The sequence below is a fragment of the Apiospora marii genome (assembly GCF_038362585.1).
Source record: "Apiospora marii strain CBS 49790 chromosome Unknown utg000001l_segment0_segment0, whole genome shotgun sequence".
In the NCBI taxonomy this organism is placed as follows: Eukaryota; Fungi; Ascomycota; class Sordariomycetes; order Amphisphaeriales; family Apiosporaceae; genus Apiospora; species Apiospora marii.
The window spans coordinates 2,587,150-2,613,792 of NW_027117372.1; the positions used below are offsets into that span (position 1 = coordinate 2,587,150).

A 26,643-nucleotide genomic window follows, 5' to 3' on the forward strand; every position below is an offset into this window, starting at 1 on the left:
AAGTAGGAAGCCAATGGCACGAAAAAAGCAAAGAGAAGAAGGGTTCACAGGAAGAGATACATAGATAATGAATCAAGGCTTGGAAATGAAGAAGCCGGCGGCAATAGAATATTATAAGGGTATGCTCAATCTAATGCTTCCATGATGACAGTACTGATGCACCGCCTCTGTCTCGTCCGAGTGTGTTGGTGATTTCACCGATTTGCAGGCAGGTGTCATCCGAGTGGTGTGGGGGGAAAGAGGAACTCGTTGGGTCCAGTGATCTGCATATTGGCGGTGGGGTAGGTCAGGTACAACAAGTATATGTACACATGTATGTATGTACTCCTTATTGTACACACATCATCTGAGGTAATATCCAAGCGACTGCCAACCTACATTATGCAGTGCAACCAACCAACTGGATCCGTCGTCCATTGGCGCCTAATCCATCCATTTTTAGCAACTGGTTTCATCTGATACTCCCGACACAGCAAACCATCCATCCCAAAGACCTCACAAATACACCGACATCAATCACCATGAGCGACAATAGCACTCTGCTCTTCAGTTGGCAGACGCTACTCCTAGTCTTGATCACAGTATGAAGAATCGCCGAGTGAATAAGAAACATATACCAACACTGATGAGTAGTATCCCATCATCCGCGGCTGCTACAATGTCTATCTACACCCGTTGGCCAATACTCCGGGCCCGCGGAGCTGGGCATGTTCGCGACTGCCGTTCATTTGGTCGTTGTTGAAAGGGACCATCGTTCACGACATAGAACGCTTCCATCGCCATTACGGGGCAATCCTGCGTATCGCACCAGACGAGGTCACCTTTGCATCGGATGAAGCCTGGAACGACATATTCCAACCTCGGCCGGATCATCAACCCTTCTTGAAAGACCCCACATGGTGGAAGACCCAGCCAGGAATGCCACAGTCTTTGATCAGTGCTATAGACCCTGACCACCATTCACGTATCAGGCGCACTCTGGCCCCAGGGTTCACACCGCGAGCACTGAAAGCCCAAGAACCCATTCTGCATCTCTACGCAAGCCTGCTCATCAACAGGCTACGTGGTATTGTATCTGAGCAACCGAGGAAAGAGGCAACGCTCGACATTGGGCCTTGGTTCAACTTTTTCACCTTTGATCTGTTTGGTGATCTCGGCTTCGGCGAATCTTTCGATTGCCTTCAACATTCCAGATACCATCCTTGGATCCGACTTCTATTCAACAGTGTCAAGGCCGCTTCTTTCGTGGCCTCCGCTAGATTCTACCCGTTCTTGGAGTGGCTCCTGCTAAAGTGCATCCCTCCCTCGCTGAGAAAGATGCAAGCTGACCACTATCAACAAATCGTTGACAAGGTAGACCGTCGCCTCAATTTCGAGCTGACTCGTCCTGATATTATGTCGCATGTCATCGAGACCAACAGCGAGAACCAGATGTCGCCTGGCGAGGTCAATACGACCTTCATGGTACTCACAACGGCCGGGAGTGAGACCACGGCTACTGTCCTGACAGGAACTCTGAACTACCTCCTGAATAACCCGGAGAAGCTTGCGGCTCTGACGTCAGAAGTGCGCCTTGCCTTTCAGACAGAGCAAGACTTCACTCTGGAAAGGCTAAGAAAGCTCCCTTATCTCCATGCATCCATCTTGGAGGGTTTGCGGCTGTGCCCGCCTATCCCGTGGGTCCTTCCAAGACTTGTGCCTGGCGGTGGAGACACAGTCTGTGGGAAATGGTTCCCGGAGGAGTAAGTATCAACCAAAGCTCCTTCTCACCCCATTCGTCAACTCGTACTCTTCTCGCGACCCCCTTACTGATAGCAAGCAGACAAGAGTATCAATACAAGCCTATTCCATCAACCGGGACCCAAGGTACTTTCATGCCCCTACCGAGTTCCAACCCGAGCGGTGGCTCCCAGATGCAAGCACAGATCCCTCGTCTCCATTCTGGGGCGATAAAAGGCAGGCTTTGCAACCGTTCAGCATGGGTCCCCGCTCCTGTATGGGACAGCATTTGGCCTGGGCCGAGATGAGGCTTGTTCTAGCCAGGCTTCTCTGGGAATTCGATTTGCATGCCGTGGAGGGACGACGCGTGAGGTGGGAGGATCTTAGGACGTTCTTGCTTGTGGAGAAGAAGCCGGTGGAGGTACGATTGGGTTTGAGACGAGCAGTATCGTGACAAGGGGTGGATAGTTTTGAACTCGGACTCTTAGCTGGTAGCAACAAATGGTATAGTTCTCTATCACTGTGACGCTAAGCTTATGATTTACGATATTGGTTGTAAGTGTGTATTGATTATACCGAGACGCCTTTCTGTCCTACTCTGCCTCAGTGCGGGCTACAATCTGAACACCATGATTACATATCATACAAACTTGTAACCCCAAGCATCATTCCCAGCAAATGGCCCATCCATGTACTACCCCTTCAAGTAGTTATGCCTTGATAGTGAGACCCCAGCCGACTTTGGCCACCCTCGACGCCATCATGACACAGGTCGAAACCAAGAGGGCCGCGCCTCCGAAAGCTTGAAGTGCCGTCCACCCGCGGCTCAGAATCGCCCCGCCCACGGGCGTGCCGATGAGCAGGCCCAGACTCACAACGGCGCACGCCATGCCCATCCGTACCCCGACCACGCCCACATGCGGGCTGAGCGTTACCACCGTGCTGAAGGGAAGCGTGAGGAAGGTACCCGAGAAAAAGCCGTAGAACGCGGTGAACACGATGAGGCTGGCGCTGCTCGTGATGCTGATCCAGGAGAACGACAGGATAGCCAGCCCGAGCAGTGTCGGGATGAACATGTTGAGCGGGCCCGTCTTGTCTGCCCCGTACTGTGGGGTGGATTCGGTCATTAGCGACAAGATCAGTGGTAGTGAAAAGGGGCTAGACTTACATTTGGGATGATACGTCCCAGTGTCGAGCCCGCATTCAGGATGGGAAACAGATAGAACGCCATATCGGGCGACATGATCTTCTCGTCGATGGCGTAGACCGAGACGTAGAAGAGCGGCATGTACATGCCGATGAATCCGAAGAAGCCGGCTATGGCGAACAGATAGAAGGGTGGCTCCGTCCACGCCGATGCATCAAACAGTTTGCGCACGGCGGAGGGCTTGATGCGAGGGCGCATGACGACCAGGGGCAGGATAAGCGTCGCCAGCATGATGAAGCCTACGATGCGAGTGGCCCAGCCGAAGCCCATGCTGACCACCAGTCTCTGGAAGGCGATCGGGTAGATAACACCACCTTTCCGGTACGGTTAGCTGCCTTGCGTAATCTGGAGGTTTGGGTCTAACACAACTCACCAATACCGCTCCCACTGCCTGCCACACCGATGGTGAAGGCCATGCGGGTCGAGAAGTAAGTCGGCAAGATGGCGACACTCGGCACGAAAAGGCATCCACCGCCGACACCCACCACGATGCCTTGGGCGATGATGAGCTGCCAGTACTGCGTGCAGAGGCTCACCATCATCATCCCGAAGACCATGAGGAAGGAGCCGACGGCCAGGAGGTGTCGGAAGTAGCCATAATCATAAAGTGGACCCGTCAGCGCGCCTACGAATAGGAGAAGGAAGGCCTGGATGGAGCCGATCCAGGCGATGTTGGAGGCGGACTCGTCCTTGAGGAGTTCGGTTTGGTAGTACGTCTGGAAGACACCGTACGTGTTGACGATTCCCCTGAGCAGTTGTCGTGTTAGCTAGTCATGCAGCTTCGATTTAGTGTTGATGCAAACCAGAGACTCACCAGCAGTTGAACATAAGGCACCAACTACCCGCGACCTGCAGCCAAGCTTCTAGTCCTCCATTAGGAGCCGCACCCATGCTTGGTGGCTTTTGGGCAGGGGGCGGCTGCTTCTCGACATCCTTGGAGACGTTCTCGCCGTCGGTGGACGAAGCGAAGATGCCGTTTGATTCTGTGGATCCGGTTCGTGAGCCCATTATGGAGATTCAGTCTCGATTTGATTCATAGTAGAATACTGAATTGCACAAACGAGCGAAGAGAATAGTTTTGCTGGTTCAGAGATATCAAAGACTGCTTGCTTGGGGGACACGCACTTGGGGCGGCCGCTTTTGATACAGACACCCCGGCGTGGCTGACGAATCGGACAGGGGGCGGACTTTGAGCGGCCGCGTCTTTGAGGCGGTGCGGGTGTGGCTTGACTTGCCCACTAACACGCCATAGGCCACGGCCGGGGCGCAGATGCCAAATGCGGATGGAGCTTTTTGCGAAGCTTGTTGCGATGGCGCCTCACGACGGGGCCGCCTTGCCAATGCCAAGATGCCGATGGCTTGCGCGAGACGATCTGTTGAGTCGGTCGGGGCGAACACTTGCTGACGGAAGGAGCCATACTCTTGGCCATGGAGATAGATTCACGTGCAATTAACTAAAATAACCGGCAGTAATCTTTGAAGTTCCCGGCCCAATTAACTAAACTCTCTCAAAATCGGTCCGGTACAACAGCTATCATTCCTCAGCAACCTACTCTACTTCACCGGAACGCCATCTCTGATTCGATTGCATTGAGTTACAGCATTCCAAAGTGATAGTATACAGGCAATCGCCATCATGGCCTTGTTCAAGAGCATCACCACACCATCTGGTCTTACATATGAGCAGCCCCTGGGTTTGTAAGTCAACAACAGTTGTCCTGCTCCAACATCACGTGCTTACAATGCCAACCCTGCAGGTTCATTAAGAATGAGTTTGTCCCAGGTGTCGAGGGCAAAACGTTCGAGACCATCAACCCGCACGACGAGAAGCCCATCGTGGCGGTGAGCGAAGGCACGGCCGCCGACATCGACATCGCCGTCCGCGCTGCCAGAGAAGCCCTGGACGGTCCGTGGAAGTCGCTTCCCACAGCCGACCGCGGCAAGCTGCTCCTCAAGCTCGCCGACCTGCTGGAGCGCGACGTCGACACCCTGGCCAACATCGAGGCCCTCGACAACGGCAAGTCGGTGGGCATGGCGGCCTTTGACGTCATGGGCGCCGCCGCCACGCTCCGGTACTACGGCGGCTGGGCCGACAAGGTCTTTGGCCAGACCATCGACATCGACGAGCACAGCCACACCTACACCCGCCACGAGCCTGTCGGCGTCTGCGGCCAGATCATCCCCTGGAACTTCCCCCTGCTCATGCTAACCTGGAAGATCGGCCCGGCCCTGGCGACGGGCAACACCGTCGTGCTCAAGCCGGCCGAGCAGACGCCCCTGTCGGCCCTCTACGCCGCCCGGCTCGTCGTCGAGGCCGGCTTCCCGCCGGGCGTGGTCAACATCGTCAACGGGCTCGGGCGCGTGGCCGGCGCCGCCATCGCGTCGCACATGGATATCGACAAGGTCGCCTTCACTGGGTCGACGGCGGTGGGGCGGCAGATCATGGTGGCAGCTGCCCAGAGCAACCTGAAGAAGGTGACGCTCGAGCTGGGCGGCAAGAGCCCCAACATCGTCTTTCCGGACGCCAACTTGGACAATGCGCTGTCGTGGGTCAACTTTGGCATCTACTACAACCACGGGCAGGCGTGCTGCTCGGGGTCGCGGATCCTGGTGCACCAAGACATCTACGAGGAGTTCCTCAATCGCTTCAAGGAACGGGCGGAGCTGAACAAGGTCGGGGACCCCTTTGCCCAGGATACGTTCCAGGGGCCGCAGGTGTCCCAAGTCCAGTTTGATCGCATCATGGGCTACATCGAGCAGGGGAAGGCAGCCGGCGCAAAGCTCGTCACCGGCGGCCAGAGGCTTGGCGAGACTGGATTTTACATCCAGCCCACCATCTTCTCGGACGTCAACCAGGATATGAGCATTGTCCAAGAAGAGATCTTCGGCCCGGTGTGCACCGTGCAGAGCTTCAAGGACGAGGAGGAAGCCATACGCCTTGCCAACAACACGAGCTATGGCCTGGCGTCGGCAGTGCATACGACCAACCTCAACACCGCCACGCGGGTCACCAACAAGTTGAAGGCCGGGTAAGAATTGATAGTTATACCGGAGATAGAGCCGTCTAGCTAACTATTATGTTTCTAGTACCGTTTGGGTGAACAGCTACAATCTGACTCACCAGCAAGTCCCTTTCGGAGGGTACAAACAGTCAGGCAATGGGCGTGAACTCGGTGCTTATGCGCTTGAGAACTATACACAAGTAAAGGCTGTGCGCGTGTACTTGGGGGATGCGATGTTTGGATAGAATTGGAAAGTGAGATGCAATTATGTTATAAAAATTGTATACTAGAATAAGACAAGCTCCTTTCCTGACTCTTTTTAGCATTGTGAGCATCTGTTTTGGCCATGTTACCACTTCCTCCATATAGATGGATCATCTAGACCATGAGAGCTGCAAGACGATTCTCTACTTGGATTCTAATAGAAGCATGGCGTTAAACTAAGCCATCTAGATGATCTTCACTGGTTGGCAGATACTACTTATGGTGGAGATGAAGTACTGCAAGTGTCGACGAACGGACTAGAAATGTAGAATGTTGCACAGATATAGAAAGAACAAATTTCTTCATTGGCCAATCTTGAATCTGCAGTGCTTAGTTGCTGTGGGCCGAGTGGGTCTTTTGATACTTAGTTATCATTGCTGTCCGAAACTTTTCAAGAACTATCTACCCTCCAGGTCTTCCAAAATGATACAAGCAGCCTTCTCCCCGATGGCGAACGCGGTGTTTCCCACATTCGCCCCAATGTTGCCTGGCGCAATAGACAGATCGGCAACCTTCAGCGCCTGCGTGCCATACACGTTCAGCCGCGGGTCCACCACCCCTCCCTTCTGCTGCGGCATCATGGCGCACGTGCCGAGCGAGTGCCAAGTCGACCCAACCGACTTGCGGATCCAGGACTCGAGGGCGGCGTCGTCCTCACTGGAATAGACAATCTCGGCCTGGAATTCCCCGGTGCGTGTCGAGATAATCGCGGCAGCGCTTCCGGGGGGATACTGCGGGTGCGCAGCGGCCACTTCGCCCTCGAAGAAGGGAAGGTTGCGCGCGATCATTCTCGCCCGTTTGTAACCCCAGACCTGTTTCTTCACGTCGATTTCACGGCGCAAGAACCCCGTGTCGAACTGGTAGCCTCGATCTGTATCTGTCACGTGGATCGACCCCCTGGAATAGGGGTGCAGGCTGATGGAACCGATGGTCATGTGCTGCTGGTCGGCCGGCACGTCCGCTGGGTTTCCCACGTAGGTGTTGATGAAGTTCATGATAATCATCGGCTTGCCTGGGTGAGGCATCCAATCCCTTCGCCATGTCTCGTAGAAAGCTGGACCTAATTGCTCTGCCTCCACGTCATCCGGGCGGAGCTTGCCGGCAACATCTGCTTGCAAGTGGGTTTTGTTAGTTGAGAAAATTATTGCGGAACCAGGTTTCAAAAGACAAAATTGACGCACCTATAGTGTTCCAGCCCAATTGGGGGTCTTTGCTGACGATGGCGGCCGCGATATCTTTCCGTCCGGAAGCAAAACTGTCGAGAGTCTCCTCTGGTGGCAGGGAAGTCTTGTATGAGCTGGTCACCAACTGGTGATCCTGATAGTTCTCCCCAACGCCAGGAAGATCCGAGACTAGGGGGATCCCAAGACGCTTCAGGATCTGTTTGTCACCGACACCCGATCGCTCGAGAATTTGCGGAGATCCGAGAGCACCGGCCGATACGACTACCAGTCGGGTCGCGAGTATAGTCCCCAGTGAGCCATCCTGCGGGCTGTCACGGCGGTATTGGACCCCGATTGCCCTGGGTGGTGACTGGGACTCGTCGAACAGGACTCGGGTTACCCTGGATCCCAGCAATAATCGTAAATTGTGCTTTCGTCCGCCCGTCTTCTCCAGAAGTGGGTGGATATAGCAATGAACTGCGTCTTGGCGCTTTCCCTCTGGTGAAACATAGCGGGGGATCCTCTGTGTCTCTGTCAGTCTCCCTAATCCTAGATTGCCACTGCCAGATGTCAATTTACTTACAGAGAAGCCTCCAATGGTTTCAAAGTCGTTGATGTCGTCGACCTCCTTCATCCCGAGCTTGCTTATGGTGTCCAGGATATCCCTTTCGCTGTTGGATCGGAAGCCCCCATCGGAAATTTGCACGGGGCCCGACATCCCGTGCTTCAACGGACCAGAGCCGGAGCGCCAGGGCAAGTACGTCTCCGTCTTGTTGCAGAGAGGGATCATGTCAGCGGCCGTCCACCCGGGGGTGTTCCAGGCATCGTAGTCGGAGGCCTGGGCACGGGTGTACATGCTCAGATTGATCGACGAGCCGCCGCCCAGCATCCCGCCAGCGGGGACGACGACTTCCCTGTCGTCCACATCTCTCGAGGGCTCAGAGCGGTAGAACTATTCCTTTTTCAGCTTCGTTGCCTTCACGTATGACACAAAGCCATCATGGCCAGACTGAACTTACCAACGCAGTGCTACTATCAGGCATCAGGTGGGCCATGAATAGCGCAGGGTGCACCACGGTTGGGTCATCCAAGTTGGACTTGCCCCCTTCGATCACGACGATTCTCAGGTGGGGCGCCGCCTCAGCGAGGCGACCAGCAGCGACGCAGGCTGCCGTGCCTCCGCCAGCAAAGATGACGTCAGCTTGTTCCAGGCCATCCTCGGTTTGAGTCATTTTTGCTGTTCAATTTAGGGTGGTGGTTCTGGTACAGAGTGGTCTATCACGCATTATAGGGTGACTTTGAGGCGTGTTTGTTCTTGTAAGCAAATGAACCTAGTCTCTTCCTATCCTGTTTCCTGCCAAGACCAAATCTGCATCCATTGCAATACGCACTTCCGCCCCGGTGCTTTCTATTGCCAAGACCGGCATGAGTTGCCACGGCCGTTGATTGGCAGCTGAGCTTGGATTCACGTTCGGACTTTGGGCGGCCGACGGGGAATTGGGGTACTAGCCCCTTTTCGACAGGACCCCTGCCGATCGCCGGCCCGCCACTCCAATACGCCGACATCGTCGCTTAATCCTTCGGGGGTGGCTACGCATGTTGCGATTTCCCGGGAATTCCAATGATCAGTGGCGTATCTTCGCTCAATGGGACAGGCTGTTGATCTGGGCTCTTGCTAAAACAGCCAGCCCCCTGACCCCCACACGCATAGCTAGATGGCGACTTGTTACTGTAGATGTCCATAATATCACCCACAACGTCTTTGTGAGCAAAGTCAATCTTACATTGTTACCACATCAAACATGCCTTCTATCGATTCTGTCCAAGTCCCAACCAGCGGTGCCGCCATGAAGGACGGGCCGTTCAAAGTCATTATTGTAGGCGGCGGTGTCGCCGGTCTCAGCTTGGCGCACTGCCTCGAGAAGGCCAACATCGACTACACCATACTAGACAAGGGCGTGATTGCACCCGAATGGGGAACCAGCATCAGCATCCACCCCAACGGGTGCCGGATTCTGGATCAGTTGGGAGTCTTGGAGGAGGCCGAGAAGCACTGCGTCCCCATGGAGCGCTTCTACAACCGGGGACCGACTGGCCATCCCTTTGACTACGATTTCTTCTTCCAAGCGGTACGATCACGGTAAGGGCACTTTGAAGACTTTTCTGCTGCCGTTCTCGCTACTAATGTGATTGAATTTAGCACCGGCTACACTACGCTCACGCTTGAGCGAAGGAAGTTGCTGAAGTCGCTCTACACAACGCTCAAACACAAGGAGCGGATCCACGAGCACAGCCGTGTCCGGCAGATCAGCGAGGCCAATGGCGCCACCAAGGTCACCCTTGAGGACGGAACAGAGCATGAGGGAGACTTGGTCGTCGGCGCGGACGGCGTGCACAGTCTCTGTCGGGAACTGATGTGGAAGAAAGCCAACGAGACCATTGACGGCTACATCTCTGCCGCAGAAAAGCGAAGTAAGTCTATGCCTAAGCCCCCTTGTCCCCTTTTGGAAGTGAAAGAACTCGCGTTCTGACTGAAGCCCCTGCAATTCAGCTATGAAAACCACGTACGTGGCCATCATCGCGTGCGTGCCGCAGATGCCGGGTCTGGGCCCCAACCACATGCACAGCACCTCGTTCGACAAGGTTTCGTTCCTCATGCTGTGTCAGCCCGACACCATCTACCTGGCGGCGCACTTCAAGCTGCCCGCCGCGGAGCAGTGCCGCTGGCCCAACCGACTGCGCTTCACCGAGGCCGACATGGAGGCCTACGCCCGCCAGGTGGCCGACCTGCCCGTGTCGGAAAAGGTCCTGTTCGGCGAGCTCTGGCGAAACAAGACGCGCGCCCACATCGTGTCCCTCGAGGAGGGGGTGCTGCAGCACTGGCACTTTGGCCGCCTGGCCCTGCTGGGCGACGCCATCCACAAGGTCACGCCCAACGCCGGCTTCGGCGGCTCGACCGCCATGGAGGGCGCGGTGAACCTGACCAACAGCCTCAAGCGCGCCCTCGACGCCCACCCCAACAAGAAGCCGTCCGACACGGAGCTGGGCGAGGCCCTCGAGGGCTACCGCGCCGCGCACATGCCGCGCGCCACCGAGATCTTCTGGGTCAGCTGGCTGCTGACGCGCCTGCAGGCCTACGACGGCTGGCTCATGTACCTCTTCCAGCGCTGGATCTCGCCGCGCTTCGGGCTCGACTTTGTGGGGGCGCGCGTCGCCGAGAGCTGCTGCCAGGCGCCCCAGCTGGACTTCGTGCCGTACCAGCAGCGCAAGGGGACGCTGCCGTGGGCCAAGACCGAGATCGTGACGGGGAGGCGGGCGGAGAAGGCCAAGCGGCTCGTGGACCCCGGTCAGAAGAAGGGTCGGTACTTGGACTTGAAGACTTTGGTGTATTCTACGGTGCTGGTGTGCGCGGTGGCTTGGCTGTCTGGCTTTGGCGCCACCATGCAGTCTTCCTCGCTTGGCGCACGGGATTTCTTCAACGGCACGAGTGTGTTGGCCAATTAGGCGGCTGGGCTGACCGAGCTGTCACTTTTGGCCATACATAGTTTTGATAGATGAATTCAGCTCGCGGTTCACTTCAGCTCTCAATGCAGCACATGTCATCAGTATTGCGTCACTTGGTCTCATTTTAGTTTCATGTTGATTGAGTTCAATCCTCGTATCAGCTGGGTCAAGTACCCGAGATACCATGGTCATTAGTATTCCCAGCTCAATGACGTATCGCGGCGTTATGTCTGCGGCGGAAATGTAGTGCTATCGTTCCCTCGGCAGTTTCTTCGATTGAAGCAGGCTAGTAAGCATGACGGCATTGGTTAGTGCTGGTAAGATGATCCATGCGGGCTGGATTTGCCGATCCATCTTGCAGATCTGGATCAGGGGCGGCCGACAATGTCCGTTTGGTACGTACACCCGCCCCGTGCCCGCCTGGTCACGTAGATTACCCGACCGCCGGAGGCAAGGAGGCGGCGAAGTGCGACGCAGCGGTCATGCAGTTACGCAAGCCAAAGCTACGGCTTGCTCCCCGCGCTCAGATCCGTCTCCCGACTATCGGTTTGAACAGCCGAACCCGATCTGCATCGCCCAAAGTGGCCGAGTTTCGGCTCGGCGCCCGTTGTTGTAGAGAATAACCTCAGCTCCTATTTTCCTGGTGTTTCTTATGAATGACCTCAACTTTCGCTACCATAGCATAGGGTGATATTTCTTTCTCATGGGAGAACTGTTACATCTTATCAATCTACTTCAGAAAGCAGCAGCCCTCTTACTACATTCGTGTCTCCAAGCGAAATCGCCATGCCACTTACAGCAACCCGTCCCGGCCATTTGCTGGCCCTTGGCGGCCTCGGTGCTGTGATGCTCTGGGGAGTAGCATTTTTCAACGGTACATTGGACAACAGTACGTTTGATACGGTCTAGCAAGACAAATGATTTCTCTAACAGTCGACTATAGTGAATGCGGCCATTGCCAAAGGCCAACTCCCAGACGGTCGGCTTCTACGCTCCACGTACACGGGCTTCGGCCCAATCGATGGCCGAATCGAGTACTTGGTGGCCTTTTACGATGTGCTGTCCAACAACACCACGCTGGGACCACGACTACTGTTTTTGAACATCAACTTTCTGATCGCTACCAGCAACTTTTGGTTGTTCGTCGAGAGTCGCCGACGTGGTGTCCGAAATACGGCACTGAGGCAGTAAGTCATCTTCCAGTCACTTCACGTCTGACCCGGACTATCGGAAACTGATGGAAGCGTCGCTGCACCTCCCTAGCCCCGTGCCGTTCATGGTTCTCTGGCTTGGCCTCGGCGCCGCCTTTCTCCAGCCGCTCTACTTCTGGCTCCTCACGCGCAGCAAGGCGACAGTGCGCGATCCCACGGTGCCCTACAACGAGGCGATCGCCCTATTCATCGCAGCCCTGCCGTCCTTCCTCACGCCCCTATTGCTGTTTCTCCCGTCGTGGATGGGCATGAGCACGTACGACCACCAAGGCTACATCGGCGCGTTCCTGGCCTCCCCCTTCCTGATGGTCGTTGCCTGCCTCAGCGTCGTGGGCCTCCTGTCTCCGTGGCATGGCCTCGAGTCCAAGAAGGACCCCCAGAGACCCAACGCCGATAAGTCATGGATCTCCGCCACGTTCAAGCTCGCCGGCCTGCTCTCGGCCGCCGTGCATCTGGCCTGTGTCTACGTTTCGCTGACCTCGTCCAACCCGGACGTGTCCCTGGCTCGGGTCTATCTGCCGGCCCCCCGAACCATGCATTCGTTCACGAGTGATCCCGTCGTTCTACCAAGCTTTGGTAACCCCGGCCTGAACGCCACGTCCGGCCCGATCCTTTCTCCCTTGCCGGCCGCCTATCACACACTCTTTGAGGGCTACCACCTCTTCACGCAGCTGGATTACCTCATCTGCAGCGCCGCGTGCGTCGTGTTCACGCACTGGATGCTCCACAACCGCGGCGGCGACCGGGTTCGCAAGGCGTCCGCCCCGATGAGCGGCGCAGAGCTGCGGAGTCTGGCGGTCCTGGTTCTGGGGGCCGTGGTGATTGGACCCGCGGCCGCCGGCTCTTTCGCCTTGGCGGGGCGCGAGACGAAGCTGCGACGAGAGGGCGAGGCTGGAAGTGTGTCAAATGGCTCCGTAGCCTCGGCTCTGCGCAAGACGCAGTAGATTATCGGGTGCTACTCCGTGACCTATGTTACGTGTGTCGCCCAGACATGCTCGTTGTCGGGAAGTTGTTAAGATTCGGGAGGTTATTCTGGGAGATCGGAAGGAGATGGACAAGCTAGATATGCATACGAACTGTTAAACGTGTCCATAGGAAACTTTCAGTCCAATGCAGCGTCAGTCTGTCATACGCTTATGTGTTGTCTGTAGCAGAACAGCAAAATAAGCGATGGTGGCCGTTGTCCATCAGTTCTGTATCGTTCGATGACCCCTAGTCTTCTACGTCTATTGTTTATTACCGTCTACCACTTGCCGGAGCAGTCCCTAGAATCATCATATGGGGTAGAATGATCGACAAACTTACAACTGTCCATTGGCCAATAGTGTGCGCAGACCTCTCAGCCACATCCCCATCTCGGAGCAACTTAACGTGAGGTTGTGAGGCAAAGCACAATTACGCCGAAGAGTAACTTCCCCGCCCCAAAAAGGCTCGCCGTATCCTGTCTCTCCAAAGTCTCCATACTCTCCAATGTCATGACCCTTCTGTCCATCGTCCTCATATCATGGAAACATCTTATGACTTTATCATTGTTGGAGGCGGCACTTCCGGTTTGGTTCTTGCGAACCGACTTTCTGCCGATGCAACAATCCAAGTTCTGGTGCTGGAAGCCGGAAGCGACCACAGTAAAGATCCCCGAGTCCAGACTCCGGCTCTCTATCAATCAGTATGGGGTTCCGAGCTTGACTGGGATTTGCACTCTGTGCCTCAGGTAATCAACGATTTTCTACCTCGCACTCGAAACCCACTCAGACTGATTGTGCTCATACGTCCTAGCCGGGCCTGAATGGAAGAACCATCAACCTATATCAAGGAAAGACTCTTGGGGGGTCAAGTGCTACCAACGCTCACATTTTCGCGCCCCCGAATTGGGACCTAATCGACACCTGGGACTCCGTTCTTGGTAATGTTGGGTGGAACCGAAAGACGCTGCAAAAGTACTTTACCCGAACCTTCACATCTCCTTCCGTTGCCTCCTCTGATGAGGAGCTACTCGGAGTTGACAGGTGGCCATCCAACAACGTCGGTAATGACCGTGATGGTCCCATCCAGCTCTCATTTGCAGGCAGCGGTGGGCACCCCATTCGCAAGATCGGGCCGAGACATTTCGATCCACTGGCCACTACATGCCGGGCAACCCTCTCGAGGCAACGACAGGCGATGGTCGGAACGATGATCCCGTCGGCTCCTTCAGCTGCCTTTCGAGCATCCACCCCACCGCCAAGGAACGATGCTGCTCAGCTTCGGCCTACTACGTCCCCGTCAAGAGCCGCCCAAACCTTCGAGTTCTGACTAATGCCTTTGTCGATAAGGTCATGTTCGACAACAGCAATTCAGACTTACCGAGAGCAATGGGGGTTCGATTCGTACACGATGGCATCAAGCGCACTATCACCGCCAAGAAAGAAGTCATCCTCGCAGCCGGAGCGCTTCAGTCCCCCAAGATCCTCGAGCTCTCGGGCATTGGAAACCGCGAGATCTTGCAGGAGCACGGAATCGAGGTAGTCAAGGATCTCCCCGCCGTTGGGGAAAACCTCCAAGACCACCCCATTACCGGCATATGCTTCGAAGCCGTGGACTCTCTCGAGACACTGGACGGCCTCCTCCGCCAAGACCCGGTCGTGATTCAGCAGGCCATGCACGAGTACAGCACGGACCGAACCGGGCTGCTCACGTCAATCGGGATGCATACCTACGCGTACATGCCCCTAGTCTCCGTGCCAGGGCGGCAGGCAGTGGCCTCGCTCCTTCAAGCAAACATGCCATCGACCTGGGCAGCCAATGGCGCCCAAAGAGCGTACCACGACATCGCCCGGCAGAACCTGCTAAGCCCGACGAAGCCCTCGGCCGCCTACCTGTCCGTGGTGGCCCAGCAGGACCTCCCTTCCGCGGGTCCCGCCCCGGGCAAGTTCCTGACCTTGGGCATGTACATCTCGCAGCCGCTGTCGCGCGGCCACGTGCACATCCGCTCCGCCGACCCGTCGGCCCCGCCCGGGATCGACCCCCAATACCTCACCCACCCTGTCGATGTCGAGGTCATGGCGCAGCACCTGTTGTTCCTCAATAACGTCGTGGCGCACACGCCGCCCTTGCGCGGCTTGCTCAAGACGCCCCTGAAGCACCGGGACCCGGCGTCGGCGAGCCTTGACAACGGCGACGTCGCCGCCGCCGCCGACTACGCGCGGGGCAGCGCCATCTCCATGTTTCACTACGTGGGGACTTGCGCTATGCTCCCCGCGAAGAGGGGTGGGGTCGTGGACACCGCCCTGAAGGTGTACGGTGTGGCGGGCTTGCGTGTCGTGGATGCCAGCGTCATCCCGCTCATCACGACGGGGAACACGCAGTCTATGGTTTACGCCATTGCGGAACGGGCGGCAGATCTGGTTAGGGAGGAGTACGGGTTAGGGGCATGAAACTTGAAATGATTGAGTGAAAGGTTTGCGATGGCCGGGGTGGTTGGGACCAGGGTCTGGGTTGTGGGCTCGGAGAGCACAGTGATGAGGACAATGGCATGTGAGACTTATATCGAGGCAATGAAGTTTTCGAGTGTTATTCAATATGGGCTCCAGGTCAGGCACAGGGATTAGTGACTGCCAACGTTGTTTGAATATGATATTAATAAATATAATAACTATACCAAATTGTCGGGAGACTTAGCCGGTTTTATGGAAGGAGGCTCTTGCAGAACCCTAATTGACGCATAGTCTAGAGTCAAATTGCCCATAGATGGGCGGGATATAGCATTTTTGAGTCGGTGGGCTGGGCGCGCGGATGGCTCGGATTGCCATATGCAGGGCAGGGGTTCTTGTTGAGCCGGTGGGCAACCAAAGTGGTCTTGCGGTGCCATATAACGCCCTGGACTTTGCATACCAGTGCATCGTGAATTGCATTTCAAATTCGAATCCCTCAGAATCAGCTGGGTGGCATGCAACTTGCGGTAATGAAGGGGCGCCACAGTGCACATGGCACCAACAAAAATCCTCTAACCCTGCCTGAACGTCAAATGACTGACCCGACGATTTGGGTGATGGTTGACTTTGTTAGAAGCTTCCTGGCCCTCGGGATCCTACGCACCGCCTCTAGGAGGCCTAGAACAACGGTTCGAGCCAGCCTAGTGCTGTTTTGCGCTGGATCCTGTGGCTGGGCTAATCCGGACTGAGTTCGAAACTGCTGGACCAGCCCTGCGACCCCCAGTTGCGCCTAATGCAGCCCCGAACCTACAGCTGACGCCATCTTGCGCCAGGAACACTGCGGCGGGCTATTTTCTAAGTAAGCAAGCAAACAAGCATCTTAGGGGAAACCTTACAGGGTATGGGCCTTTGGGGCATGCGGAAGGCGTTGGTCAACAGTAACGGCCCTGCTAGTACAGTGGCAGGGCTTCACGATAGCACCCAGGTAGTATATATATATCGTTTGATAACTCCCACCATGGACAACTTCTCCTCATCACTCCACACTCCAAAAGAGCCACAGCAACCAGCAATCACTTCCTCACATTCGCTACTACATTCGCTACCATATTCTCACAATCGCTTCCTCTCTTCGATCGCTACAATCGTCTATCGCTAACCCATTTTCCTTCAGCAAAACCAACCAAACCGTCAAAATGAAGACCACCATTGTTGCCACCACCTTCGCCGCCACCGCCCTGGCGGCCGCGGCCCCTAGCCTGACCTCGTTCGCCCAGTGCCCCAAGAACACGGCCCAGCCCGACGGCAACCTGCCCAAGCTGGCGACCGAGTACGTCTCGCCCTCGCTGCTGCTCGAGATCTCGGCCAAGGAGCCCAACAAGAAGTTCGCGGCCAGCAACACGGCCGAGGTCACCCCCGGCGACAAGTGCACCATCTTCAACCTCGACCTCCCCGTCAAGGAGGCCCAGAACAAGATCTGCAACCTCGTCTTCGACTTCCCCGAGAACCCGACCTCGTCCCTCAAGGCCCTGGCCATGAAGATGGTCGGCGGCTTCGGCGGCAACGGCGTCGGCGAGCACCGCCACCCCCACGGCCCCAAGGGCGGCAAGGGCGGCAAGGGCGGCAAGGGCGGCGAGTACGAGCCCGAGCACGAGCCCGAGCAGCAGCACCACGGCAAGTACCCGCGCGCCAACTCGCCCCTGGCCTCGTCGCTCGACTACGTCTTCGACGGCCCCGGCAACTTCAAGTTCATCGGCTACGACATCGGCGTCGGCGCCGTCGCGGGCGAGACCACGTACGCGCACCAGCCCAAGTCCGGGCCCAGCCCGCCCAGCCCGCCGCCCAAGATGCTGCCCGGCAACAGCTACGTCATCAACGCCGCGCCCTGCGACTTTCCCGCCAACCTGACCAGCGTCAAGGTCAGCGGCGCCCTCTGCTCCGACGACACCCACCTGCGCTACGACCAGGGCTACCTCGGCGCCTGCCCTATTGGCTTCTACGTCGTCTTCACGGATGCCAAGAAATAAAGGAGCAGCTTCATTGATAATTCCTTTTAGGATTGGTTGGTTTTGCTGTAGATCAGCATGGAATTCCCGGGCAGGCTGGCTTGTTGGGACTTCATGTGCATCACTCGCTTTTGGTTATTGCTTGGTGGTTTCTTGTATTAGATTCGTTTTGGTTTCATTGTGTTTGCTGGCGGCTGTGGTGATTGATAAGGCTTGATATTACTGGGCACCCCCTTTTTGGTGGAGACGTCGTGGATGGTATTAATTTCATTGTTGATTGAACTACTCGTATATAGTCGAATATACATATCGTTACCTATTACTGTCTACAAACTTTTAGTATTCTCCTATTGTATCTCCTTGTCTGTTTAACATTGATTGCTCGAGTATTTACTACAACAGTGGGGCTATCTAATCCCCACCGACACGGCCCCACCGTCATTGCCCGCGGAGCCGTCTCCGGGAGCCAGTTGGGGCAAGGAGATTGCCGCGGGCTAGATCTAGATCTTGCATGCGCGCTTTTCTCCCCGCCGAATAGAGTTGTGCGATGTAACTCCGCTAACCTTAGGCAAGATGGCATCGTGTAGTACCCCTCAAGCCGAGCGGGGTGCTTCCGTACTGGCGAAGACAATAGGAGGATCACTAATACTCGATTCCTGGTGTCTTCCGAATTCAACAGGTAACTCATCTGAAAAAAGCAAGAAAATTCAGACAATGGACGAATCAACCATCGAATGGTTCGGTATGTTGCCTATGTGTTTTCTACATTTTTATGGCAGCTAACGCTTTGAAAAGGGACAACGACCTTCCGCTTGCGCACCCGCGGAGTTACGATCTTCCTGGACACATGGCTGGACAAGCCCGATGTGATGCCTGGGTATCTGGCGGTCGATGACGTAACTGAAGCCGATTACATATCCATCTCTCACGCACACTTTGACCAGTGAGTCCGATCAGCGTGTTGATTGTCGGCACACATGAGAGAACGTCCGGTAAAGCTGAATGATTACCGATAGCCTTCCCGGAGCCGATCGGGGAGTGGCTGCCGGCGGAGAAGCTGACGCCGGTCGGGCCAACTTGAACGGTAGGCCGTTTGACGGGTCCGCTGCTGAATTCGCTTCTAGGCAAGTGGAGTGGCTTGGCAAGCCGTCTCAGGTGATCTGGTGCCTACATGACGAAACGTAGGTTGAGCAATCCGTCGTTAGCTTGTCCCCCCGCTGACGTGATGCTACAGTTGTATTCCTCCGTGGAGGATTGACACCAGCGCTGCCACGGCCACTGTCGAGGGGAACGGGAAGTCCAAGGTTCTGAATTTGAAGCATGTCGACGTCGTTTCGCTGGATATATAAATTCATCTCTCATGTTCAGAGCCCAGCTACTGTATGCCAATGCTGTGTGTCGCCTTACACTCATCGAGGACGGGTCATATGGAGAGAGAGGGCACTAGAGAATTGCAAGTCTAACCCCCCTATTCACTATAGCGCGCCCCCGACCCCTGCATCAATTGGGTTTTGCTGGCCGTGTGGGGCCGGTGGGGCATCTGATCGCGAATCTTTGACTCGGATGAACTCATTATGCAGAACTAGATCTTTCATGTGACAGTGTGCCTGTGACGACTCATGAGCTTTTGCTGGCGCTCGTAGAAGTTGTTTCGCGCTTCCAGCTACCCCCTGGGAGAAAACGAGGTGTCGATGTCTTCTCCCCTCAAAGTCATCATCGTCGGCGGCGGTCTCTCCGGCGCCTGCCTCGCCAACGGCCTCGTGAACAAGGCCGACGACGACGGCCTCGTCGACGTCACCATCTACGAGCGCGACACCGAGGCGGAGAGCCGCGATGGGTACCAGATCCGCCTGGGCGCGCACGCCCTGGTCGGCTTCCGCGCCTGCCTGACCGAGAGCCAGTACGCCGGCTGCCTCCGCTGTTTCGGCCGGTCGGGAGGGGTGGTGTCGTCGGCCCCTGCCATCTTCAACACCAACATGGACCTCGTGCTGGACCTGAGCAAGTTCCCGGCCTACCAGAAGAGCGCCCCCGTCGGGCGGGCCCGGCTGCGAAGCTTCCTCCAGGAGCCCCTCCGCGCCAGGAACGTGATGCGGTACGGCATGAAGTTCACGGGGTTCGATATCGTGGAGGGCGAGGCGGAGGGCGAGAGCCGCGTCAGAGCCTACTTCCAAGATGGGACCAGTCAGGACTGCGATATCCTCATTTCGGCGGAGGGGAGCGGCAGCCGGGCGAACAAGCAGGTGGGGTTGAACAACATCATCGAAGACGAGCCGAAGGTCGGGGAAGGAGGGTTTCTGGGAAAGTGCCATCTCCCCTGGAACGTTCTCCAGGGCCTACCACGAGCCCTGGTCGAGAAAGGGACTATATACACGGCCTCCTTCAACGCAAAGATGTTCGCCGCGGCCTATCTCCCTGATGAGGTCCGTCCGTCTGCTGGGTCCGGCACTGGCAGGCATGGTGGCCTGGGCAAGGCAAACAAGCCGAGCGACTATGACGAGGACCAAGCTTCCCTGTTTGTTGCCATGGCCTGGGAAGACGGTCCGTCCGCCATCGAAGCATCTCGCCTCCCGGCCGAGGAGAGGAGGGCTCTGATGCGGAAGATGTTGCAGGCATCCAGTTTTCATCCCGACTACTTAAAGCTGGTGGACGCCCTCGATGCCCAAGAAATCCAGGCTGTGCCTTGGAGACAATCCAAAGCGGACACGCCTGTCGACTGGAGAAATAGGCTGTTGACCGCCAGCAAGAGTCCGTCGGACCCGCGCATCGCCCACCCGCGTGTCTGGCTAGTGGGCGATTCAATCCACGCCATGCTCCCGTACAGGGGCATGGGCGCAAACCAGGCCATACACGACACCGCCGATGCACTAGGTCCCCTCCTCGAGCTCGCGAGGAAGAAGAGGGCGAACGGTGGCGTGACGGATGAGGAAGTGTGCCGCCAAGTCGCTGTCTACGAGAATGCCATGATACCCAGAGCCTTTGATTGGGTCAAGAAAAGCGCTGCTCAAGGGGTAAGTGAAGCAGCAGGTCTTATACGATTCGAAAGTAAAACGCTAACGATAGCCGCAGTTACCGGACTTGGAGAGTTTCAAGGGGAAGGTAATCCTGGTTTTTATTCGTGTAGCACTTCAGGTGGTCGGCAGCTTCGTAAGTGTGCTGAGGATGTTCGGCTGGGAACCCAAGGACGATGCCCCTGAGCTTCCATGAGTTTGGCCCCGAAAACGAATATATTGTTTTGGTGGTATCTTGCTCTGCAAGGGCATGCCGCTATCATATCAAGTGCTTACGACTTCCTCGTTGTTTACATTACCCCGTGCGATGGGAGAGCTGGACTCATTGCATCTTCGTGGATTCTTCCTGTCGTGTCGCTGCTTTTCGTCGCCAGGGACGCCTATAGCCAAGATGGCTTTTACATGAAGGTTTGGTTTCAAACACATGTATGGCTGACGCCGGCTAGCTGTGTCAGTTTTCTTTATAGTACCTTTTTGGCAATTCTCACATCTACGGGGTCGCTGGGGCCAAATTGTTCAAGGGAAAATACATCGCTCTAGGTCAACAATATTTGGCTTAACCATAGTATAGCTATGGGAATTCCGTCTCATGTCTCAATCTGATTGGATCATACGGCAGAAGCTAAGTCGTGCAATGATACGCAACCATGAGAGGAAATGTGACACTGCAATCTCTCATAGGAGTAACATTGCATTGAGTCAGCGCTTACAAATGTCGCTTTTCACGAAGCCACTACCTAGTTGCGCACCCCTATTGCACTGGATCAGTTCTCGACTAGCAGTCCTTTTCTCCAAGTATGAACCTCCCTGTTCTGATACTTACGACCACAACTTTTTAACCTTCGTTTTACCTACCAGGGTCTTATATGGGGTCACAGTTGAGGAAAGGAGCGAGTATTGTAAATGCTCGTAGTATTCCATTTAAACTGATTAATTTACATAAAATATAGTATAAAATATGTCATGATCATCATCCATCATCATAAGAACTAAATCCCAGCACATCATATCTGTGCCTCCGTGTATATCATACAGCCGTCTCATGGTGCTCCTTAAGCCATCAAGACGAGCGGCATCAGGAGCCCAGCAGCAACCAGACCAGTAACGCCCGACTTCATCTGCGCAGCCGCAGCCGTCACGACCGGGGTGGGGGAGGTAACACCATCGGTAGCGCTAGTCGATGCCGCAGGCGTGGTGCCGGACGCAGACGCTCCACCGGACTCACTGGCGGCGGCAGAGCTAGTAGTGGGCTGGCTGTCGACGGCAGAGGTGGCCGAGGTGGCGGACACGCCGGCGTCGGTGGTGGGCTGCGCGCTCTCCTCGGCGGAGGTGGGGGCTGCGGTAGCGGTGGTGCTCGGCGACGCGGGAGGAGGGGCCAGAGTAGCGGTGGCGACCGCCCTGCCGTTCTCGTAGTAGACGGCGACGACACCGTTCGGGCCAGTGGTAATAGCCGTGGAGACGCTCGGGGCCGGCGCAGGCGCAGGCGCTTCGGTAGTGGGCTCGGGAGCCTCGGTAGTAGGCTGGGGCGCCGGAGCCTCAGTAGTGGGCTGGGGCGCCGGAGCCTCAGTAGTGGGCTGAGGCGCAGGAGCCTCCGTGGTAGGCGCAGGGGCTTCCGTGGTGGGTGCAGGTGCAGGTGCCTCCGTAGTAGGCGGCGGCGGCGGCTGCGCGGTCGTGGTGGGCACGAGGCCTCCGGTGATGGTGGGGATGGCGTAGGGCGGGTCGAACAGGCCGAAGCGCTCGCAGGCGGCGCAGGGGCTGGCCCACGCGCGGATCTTGTCGGGGGCGGCGAGGATGGGGTCGCAGCGCGAGTCGACCATGGTGGCGATCTCGGAGGCCGCGGCCGTCTGCGGGCAGTCGGTGCCCAGGTCGCTCAGGGACAGCTGCTTCGTCGCCGTGCCGCCCTCGATGGTCGAGACCTCGGACAGGTCGAAGCCCCAGACGGCGCTGGTGGCCGTGGGCTGCACGATGCCGCCGTCGACCGTGTTGGTGCCGTAGATGGTCGGGATCAGCATGTACACCGACGGCGACGTGAATGTGTAGCCCAGATCCGTATCGACATGAGTCGAGGGGTAGATATAATCATTATCGGTGGGCCAGAAGAACAAGTTCACCGTGCCGGCGGACCTGAGAGAGACATTAGTTATCGTGCATGCTGGTATTGTGAGCTTGCATCTGCTACTTACATGCTGCACGTCTGGTCACATGAGTTGTGAGTTATGATAGGAGGGGGAGTAGTAGTCGTGCATGTCGGTGTCTCGGTGATGGTGACTGGGACAGTGACCGTCGGAGCAACTGTATAATGCGGCACCGTCACGTTGGCGTGCGTTGTGGTGTGCTTAGTACTGGACTTGATGACGGTGCTGATTGTGGTGTTCGTGCAGTACGAGGTGGTTGCCAGCGTGGTTTGAGACGTCACGGGCACAACGCTGTAGAGCTCGCTGGTCGTCTTTTCCGTCGGGTATACATTTGATGCAGCTGTTGAAAGCGATGTGGAGTGTTGTTCCGCAGCCGATACGGATGATACGTTATGATATGGTGCAGGCTGCTGCGGGTGGACGTCTGCGTTGTGTTAAGGGATGCACGTGTTTGGAGTGAAACTCATCAGCTGTTGCTTCACTTACTGTATGAGGCGTCTGCTCCAATCACCATTAACCCCATGGCGAGGGACGAAAGTCTTGAGGCGGGCATGATCGGCGTCGTTGCGGTATGTAGGAGAACTGCTGATATGCTCTTTGTCGGCTATATTATCCAATGGCAACGAAACGAGCGTGACCCAACGATACAAAAATAACGAGAGTTGAAGACGGGCAAGCGATGGAAAGGTAAAGCAGAGATTTGAACAGAGCTGGAAAGAAGGAGACCGGATTAATAGCGGTCTTCGATATGCCAATCCAATCCTTCAACCACCCTACCGCCCTGTGCTGGCGGGCTGACGGCACGCGATATTGACATGGCACACAGTCAACCAAACGATATTGCCGGGTCACACCTGGCCGCTAAGCGAAGGCCTTAGGGGGATGCACCGCAATTTGCCTGCGCGGAGATTTTGTTCCTGCGTGGGAATGCCGTCATGCCGCACCCCAGCCCGTCTCAAAGGGGAAAGAGAGCTACGCTGTTCTGGAGACTAGGCGAGTCCTCGGCCAACGGGAGTGCACTAAGGGGCAGGGATTCCCCGGTATAACACCCAATCCGCCGGCCTGATTGGGCTGGACGGTAACGAGGAACCGAGTAAACGAGCGTTGCAGGGGGGGTCGAACAGTCGTCCATGACGTGATGGCCAGCAACGTCGCAATAGGATTAGCAAATATTGGGCAAAGGCCGAAAAACCTGAATTGGGACCACACTCGGGCTAATCAAATCAACGCGATCCGAATGGAGACGAAATGGAGAAGGAAAAGGTGCCCCAGTAGCCAAGACCGCCGATCGCCCCATCCACTCCGGAGGCTGGCCCATGCCTCTCGGCCTGTCATTGTCGTTCTGCACGCGAGCAAACCCATAGAAATCATCGGGGCAATCGAGCAGCAAGCAATTGACTTTGCCTTCCTCACGTTGGCCTACCTGCCGGCCATGTTCAATTGCAGATTTTGAACGGTCACAAATATTTCGACATGTTACTCAATGCGCGAAATAGCATATTCGTTCTGTTCTCCTGGGCCACTGGGTCCCTGGCACTTGACGGTGCCGATATAGCCATTACGGGGCGCCGACGCATGCCCAGAGACGACAACTCACCCAAACCGTTGGTGGTCGGTCCCAGCCAGTACTTGTGAGCACCGCATCCATCTATCTCCTCTTCTGCGGAAAGCCCGTTGCTGATGCAACAATAGCGAGGGGAACGATGGGCCATGGAGCACTTTCCACGTGCGGGTAGGCACCCCTGAACAAGACGTCAGAGTTCTGGTATCCACGGCGTCGCCGCAAACCATGGTCGTGCTTGAAGAACTCGGATGTTCATCGTCGGTCTTCGCGACGGTGCCGCCCGACTGTGCGGTGTCCAGAGGCACGTTGTTCAACCCCGAGGATTCATCGTCTTGGATAGATGCCGGCCAATATGATATCAACGACGGCCAGGTCGGTCTCGAGGCGAATCTGGGTTACTCCCAACCTTCGCAGTTCGGCTTGGACAACCTGGGAGTGGGTTTCACGGGCCCGAGTCTGAAAAACCAGACTGTCGCTGGGTTTGCAACTGCGGACCCTTTATACCTGTGAGTTGTGCAAGGCTCAGATGCATCCACTGTCAATCGTCGAAGCGGTCATGACTGACTCCGCGCTACTCAAGCGGACTGTTTGGCCTGAACGGTCAGCCGGTGAACTTCACATCCTTGGGCAATACTTCAGCTCCCTCTTTCCTCACCACGCTCAAAGATCAGGGGCATATCCCCAGCTTGAGCTGGAGTTACACCGCTGGCGCTCGTTACCGTAAGTATACATGAGCAAGCAAACTGGACCAGAGTGTTCCTCATCGCTAAACAAATGGGTTGGGACAGGCTTGAAGCAGGTCTACGGGCAGCTGATCTTCTCCGGCTATGACACGTCGCGCTTCAGCGAGAACTCGGCGTCCTTCACCATGGCTCGCGACCTGACGCGCGACCTCGTCGTCGTGCTCCAGTCCGTCAGCTACAGCGGCGGGTCGACGTCCGACACGCTTCTGTCGGAGCCTATCGACATCTTCATAGACTCGACGGACCCGAACCTCTGGCTGCCGGAGAAGGCGTGCCAAGCCTTCGAGAAGGCCTTTGGCCTGACGCTCGATGACGCCAGCGGCATGTACCTCGTAAACGAGTCGCACCATACGCAACTGCTGGACTCGGATGCGCAGGTCACCTTCCGGCTGTCGGATGTGACCGAGGGTGGAGAGACGGTGAGGATCGTGCTACCGTACGCCGCGTTCGACCTCAAAGCCGAGTCTCCGCTGGTGCAAAACAGCAGCTACTACTTCCCACTAAAGCGTGCCGCTAATGAGACGCAATACACGCTGGGCCGGACGTTTCTTCAGGAGGCGTGAGTAGCTTCCCTTTCTGTCTTCAATCAGTCCAAGTCCGAGGCTGTGGTTGCAAATCCCCGGGCGTCGCATTCGCTAAGTATTCACAGTTATCTTTCGGTCGACTACGAACGCGGGGTTTTCAACGTCTCTTCGTGCACGTGGGCCGAAGGTGCCGATGAGAACATCGTGACGATACCGAGCAAGGATCCCTCTGACGACAGCGATTTCGGATCTGGGTCCAGGAACGGGTCAGGGTCAGGGTCAGGAGGCTCGAAGCCGTCCCTCGGCGGCGGCGCCATAGCCGGCATTGTGGTTGGAGTCGTGGTCGGCTTGGCGGTCATCGCGGCCGCCATCGTCTTCTGCCTGCGGCGGCAGCGCAAGAAGGCTTCCTACGCCGCGTCGGAGCCCGAGCCGGAAGAGTCCATGCTCAAGGGCCCGGTGCACAACTCGCACGTGCCCAGCGGGCTGCCGATCAAGCATCCTTCGGCGCCGGAGCTCGACGGAGACGTGCCGCAGATCTACCAGCTCCACGGGGATTCCTCGTCGCAGCAGCAGCACACGACGGGCGGGAGCAACACGAGCGGCCCCGTGGAGCAGCCCGACCCCATCTTCGAGCTGTCGGACAACAACCACTTGGTACCAGTGCCAGCGTCAGTGCCCCGGTCCAACACAACGGATTCGGACCGTGTGTCTCCGTTTGGCACCGGCTCGTCGCCGGCCTCGCGTAATGTCGAGGCAGACAGGGTATCCGTGAGTGATCGAGAGTCGCCCCCGTCGCCCATGGTCTCGACTATGGGCACCGAGGGCTTTGAGGCGTCGTCGGACCTTGTGTCGCCGACATCGCCGGTCAACCGTCGGTCGCAGGCCTGGTAGAAGTCGTCGTTGTAGTGTATAACATAGGATACCCCTTAATCGTAATTACTTTCCTCAAACACAACTGAAAATGCGCACTGGGATTTCTTTGAAGTGGGGAGTGCTTCCAGAAACAGGTTGACAGCTGCGGGGCGCTCCAAAGACGTTTCTGCGCAAGGCCCTTGACGCGACTTGTGTAGTGGGTGGGTCCAAACCAAAGCGGGCAGCGGGACAGCCCGGTTGCCGGTGTGTTCATCCAAGAAACTTGGTCTCGAAAGCCTGAATGGAGATGGTGGTGCTGGTGGGTCTCGCC

General features: G+C 56.5%; 12 protein-coding genes across 12 annotated transcripts; 9 read left to right on the plus strand and 3 right to left on the minus strand.

Moving 5' to 3' along the window:
• Positions 1-521: 521 nt before the first annotated feature.
• Positions 522-2,173, plus strand: PG985_000849 (uncharacterized protein; the record flags this gene model as incomplete). Its single annotated transcript, XM_066820618.1, has 3 exons — positions 522-581; positions 634-1,742; positions 1,816-2,173. 3 exons carry the CDS (start codon positions 522-524, stop codon positions 2,171-2,173), a joined length of 1,527 nt encoding a protein of 508 aa, XP_066691497.1.
• Positions 2,174-2,429: 256 nt separating this feature from the next.
• PG985_000850 (major facilitator superfamily domain-containing protein) lies at positions 2,430-3,934 on the minus strand (the record flags this gene model as incomplete). The annotated part of the gene is made up of 4 exons (XM_066820619.1): positions 2,430-2,825; positions 2,888-3,240; positions 3,300-3,673; positions 3,741-3,934. 4 exons carry the CDS (start codon positions 3,932-3,934, stop codon positions 2,430-2,432), a joined length of 1,317 nt encoding a protein of 438 aa, XP_066691498.1.
• Positions 3,935-4,562: 628 nt separating this feature from the next.
• On the plus strand, positions 4,563-6,173 carry PG985_000851 (aldehyde dehydrogenase; the record flags this gene model as incomplete). The annotated part of the gene is made up of 3 exons (XM_066820620.1): positions 4,563-4,624; positions 4,684-5,955; positions 6,014-6,173. The coding sequence occupies 3 exons, from the start codon at positions 4,563-4,565 to the stop codon at positions 6,171-6,173; spliced, it is 1,494 nt and encodes a 497-aa protein (XP_066691499.1).
• Positions 6,174-6,590: 417 nt separating this feature from the next.
• Positions 6,591-8,587, minus strand: PG985_000852 (uncharacterized protein; the record flags this gene model as incomplete). Its single annotated transcript, XM_066820621.1, has 4 exons — positions 6,591-7,300; positions 7,374-7,878; positions 7,939-8,307; positions 8,375-8,587. 4 exons carry the CDS (start codon positions 8,585-8,587, stop codon positions 6,591-6,593), a joined length of 1,797 nt encoding a protein of 598 aa, XP_066691500.1.
• A 570-nt stretch (positions 8,588-9,157) lies between these two features.
• PG985_000853 (FAD/NAD(P)-binding domain-containing protein) lies at positions 9,158-10,859 on the plus strand (the record flags this gene model as incomplete). The annotated part of the gene is made up of 3 exons (XM_066820622.1): positions 9,158-9,495; positions 9,556-9,827; positions 9,907-10,859. The coding sequence occupies 3 exons, from the start codon at positions 9,158-9,160 to the stop codon at positions 10,857-10,859; spliced, it is 1,563 nt and encodes a 520-aa protein (XP_066691501.1).
• A 786-nt stretch (positions 10,860-11,645) lies between these two features.
• Positions 11,646-13,014, plus strand: PG985_000854 (uncharacterized protein; the record flags this gene model as incomplete). The annotated part of the gene is made up of 3 exons (XM_066820623.1): positions 11,646-11,748; positions 11,803-12,046; positions 12,123-13,014. The coding sequence occupies 3 exons, from the start codon at positions 11,646-11,648 to the stop codon at positions 13,012-13,014; spliced, it is 1,239 nt and encodes a 412-aa protein (XP_066691502.1).
• Positions 13,015-13,574: 560 nt separating this feature from the next.
• PG985_000855 (oxidoreductase) lies at positions 13,575-15,483 on the plus strand (the record flags this gene model as incomplete). The annotated part of the gene is made up of 3 exons (XM_066820624.1): positions 13,575-13,781; positions 13,847-14,092; positions 14,140-15,483. 3 exons carry the CDS (start codon positions 13,575-13,577, stop codon positions 15,481-15,483), a joined length of 1,797 nt encoding a protein of 598 aa, XP_066691503.1.
• A 1,193-nt stretch (positions 15,484-16,676) lies between these two features.
• PG985_000856 (uncharacterized protein) lies at positions 16,677-17,507 on the plus strand (the record flags this gene model as incomplete). The annotated part of the gene is made up of 1 exon (XM_066820625.1): positions 16,677-17,507. One exon carries the CDS (start codon positions 16,677-16,679, stop codon positions 17,505-17,507), a length of 831 nt encoding a protein of 276 aa, XP_066691504.1.
• Positions 17,508-18,200: 693 nt separating this feature from the next.
• Positions 18,201-18,835, plus strand: PG985_000857 (uncharacterized protein; the record flags this gene model as incomplete). The annotated part of the gene is made up of 4 exons (XM_066820626.1): positions 18,201-18,228; positions 18,282-18,429; positions 18,503-18,667; positions 18,721-18,835. The coding sequence occupies 4 exons, from the start codon at positions 18,201-18,203 to the stop codon at positions 18,833-18,835; spliced, it is 456 nt and encodes a 151-aa protein (XP_066691505.1).
• Positions 18,836-19,177: 342 nt separating this feature from the next.
• On the plus strand, positions 19,178-20,690 carry PG985_000858 (uncharacterized protein; the record flags this gene model as incomplete). The annotated part of the gene is made up of 2 exons (XM_066820627.1): positions 19,178-20,494; positions 20,553-20,690. 2 exons carry the CDS (start codon positions 19,178-19,180, stop codon positions 20,688-20,690), a joined length of 1,455 nt encoding a protein of 484 aa, XP_066691506.1.
• Positions 20,691-21,546: 856 nt separating this feature from the next.
• On the minus strand, positions 21,547-23,182 carry PG985_000859 (uncharacterized protein; the record flags this gene model as incomplete). The annotated part of the gene is made up of 3 exons (XM_066820628.1): positions 21,547-22,618; positions 22,678-23,053; positions 23,116-23,182. The coding sequence occupies 3 exons, from the start codon at positions 23,180-23,182 to the stop codon at positions 21,547-21,549; spliced, it is 1,515 nt and encodes a 504-aa protein (XP_066691507.1).
• A 920-nt stretch (positions 23,183-24,102) lies between these two features.
• On the plus strand, positions 24,103-26,351 carry PG985_000860 (uncharacterized protein; the record flags this gene model as incomplete). The annotated part of the gene is made up of 5 exons (XM_066820629.1): positions 24,103-24,260; positions 24,322-24,699; positions 24,774-24,913; positions 24,982-25,495; positions 25,586-26,351. 5 exons carry the CDS (start codon positions 24,103-24,105, stop codon positions 26,349-26,351), a joined length of 1,956 nt encoding a protein of 651 aa, XP_066691508.1.
• Between the last annotated feature and the right edge of the window lie 292 nt (positions 26,352-26,643).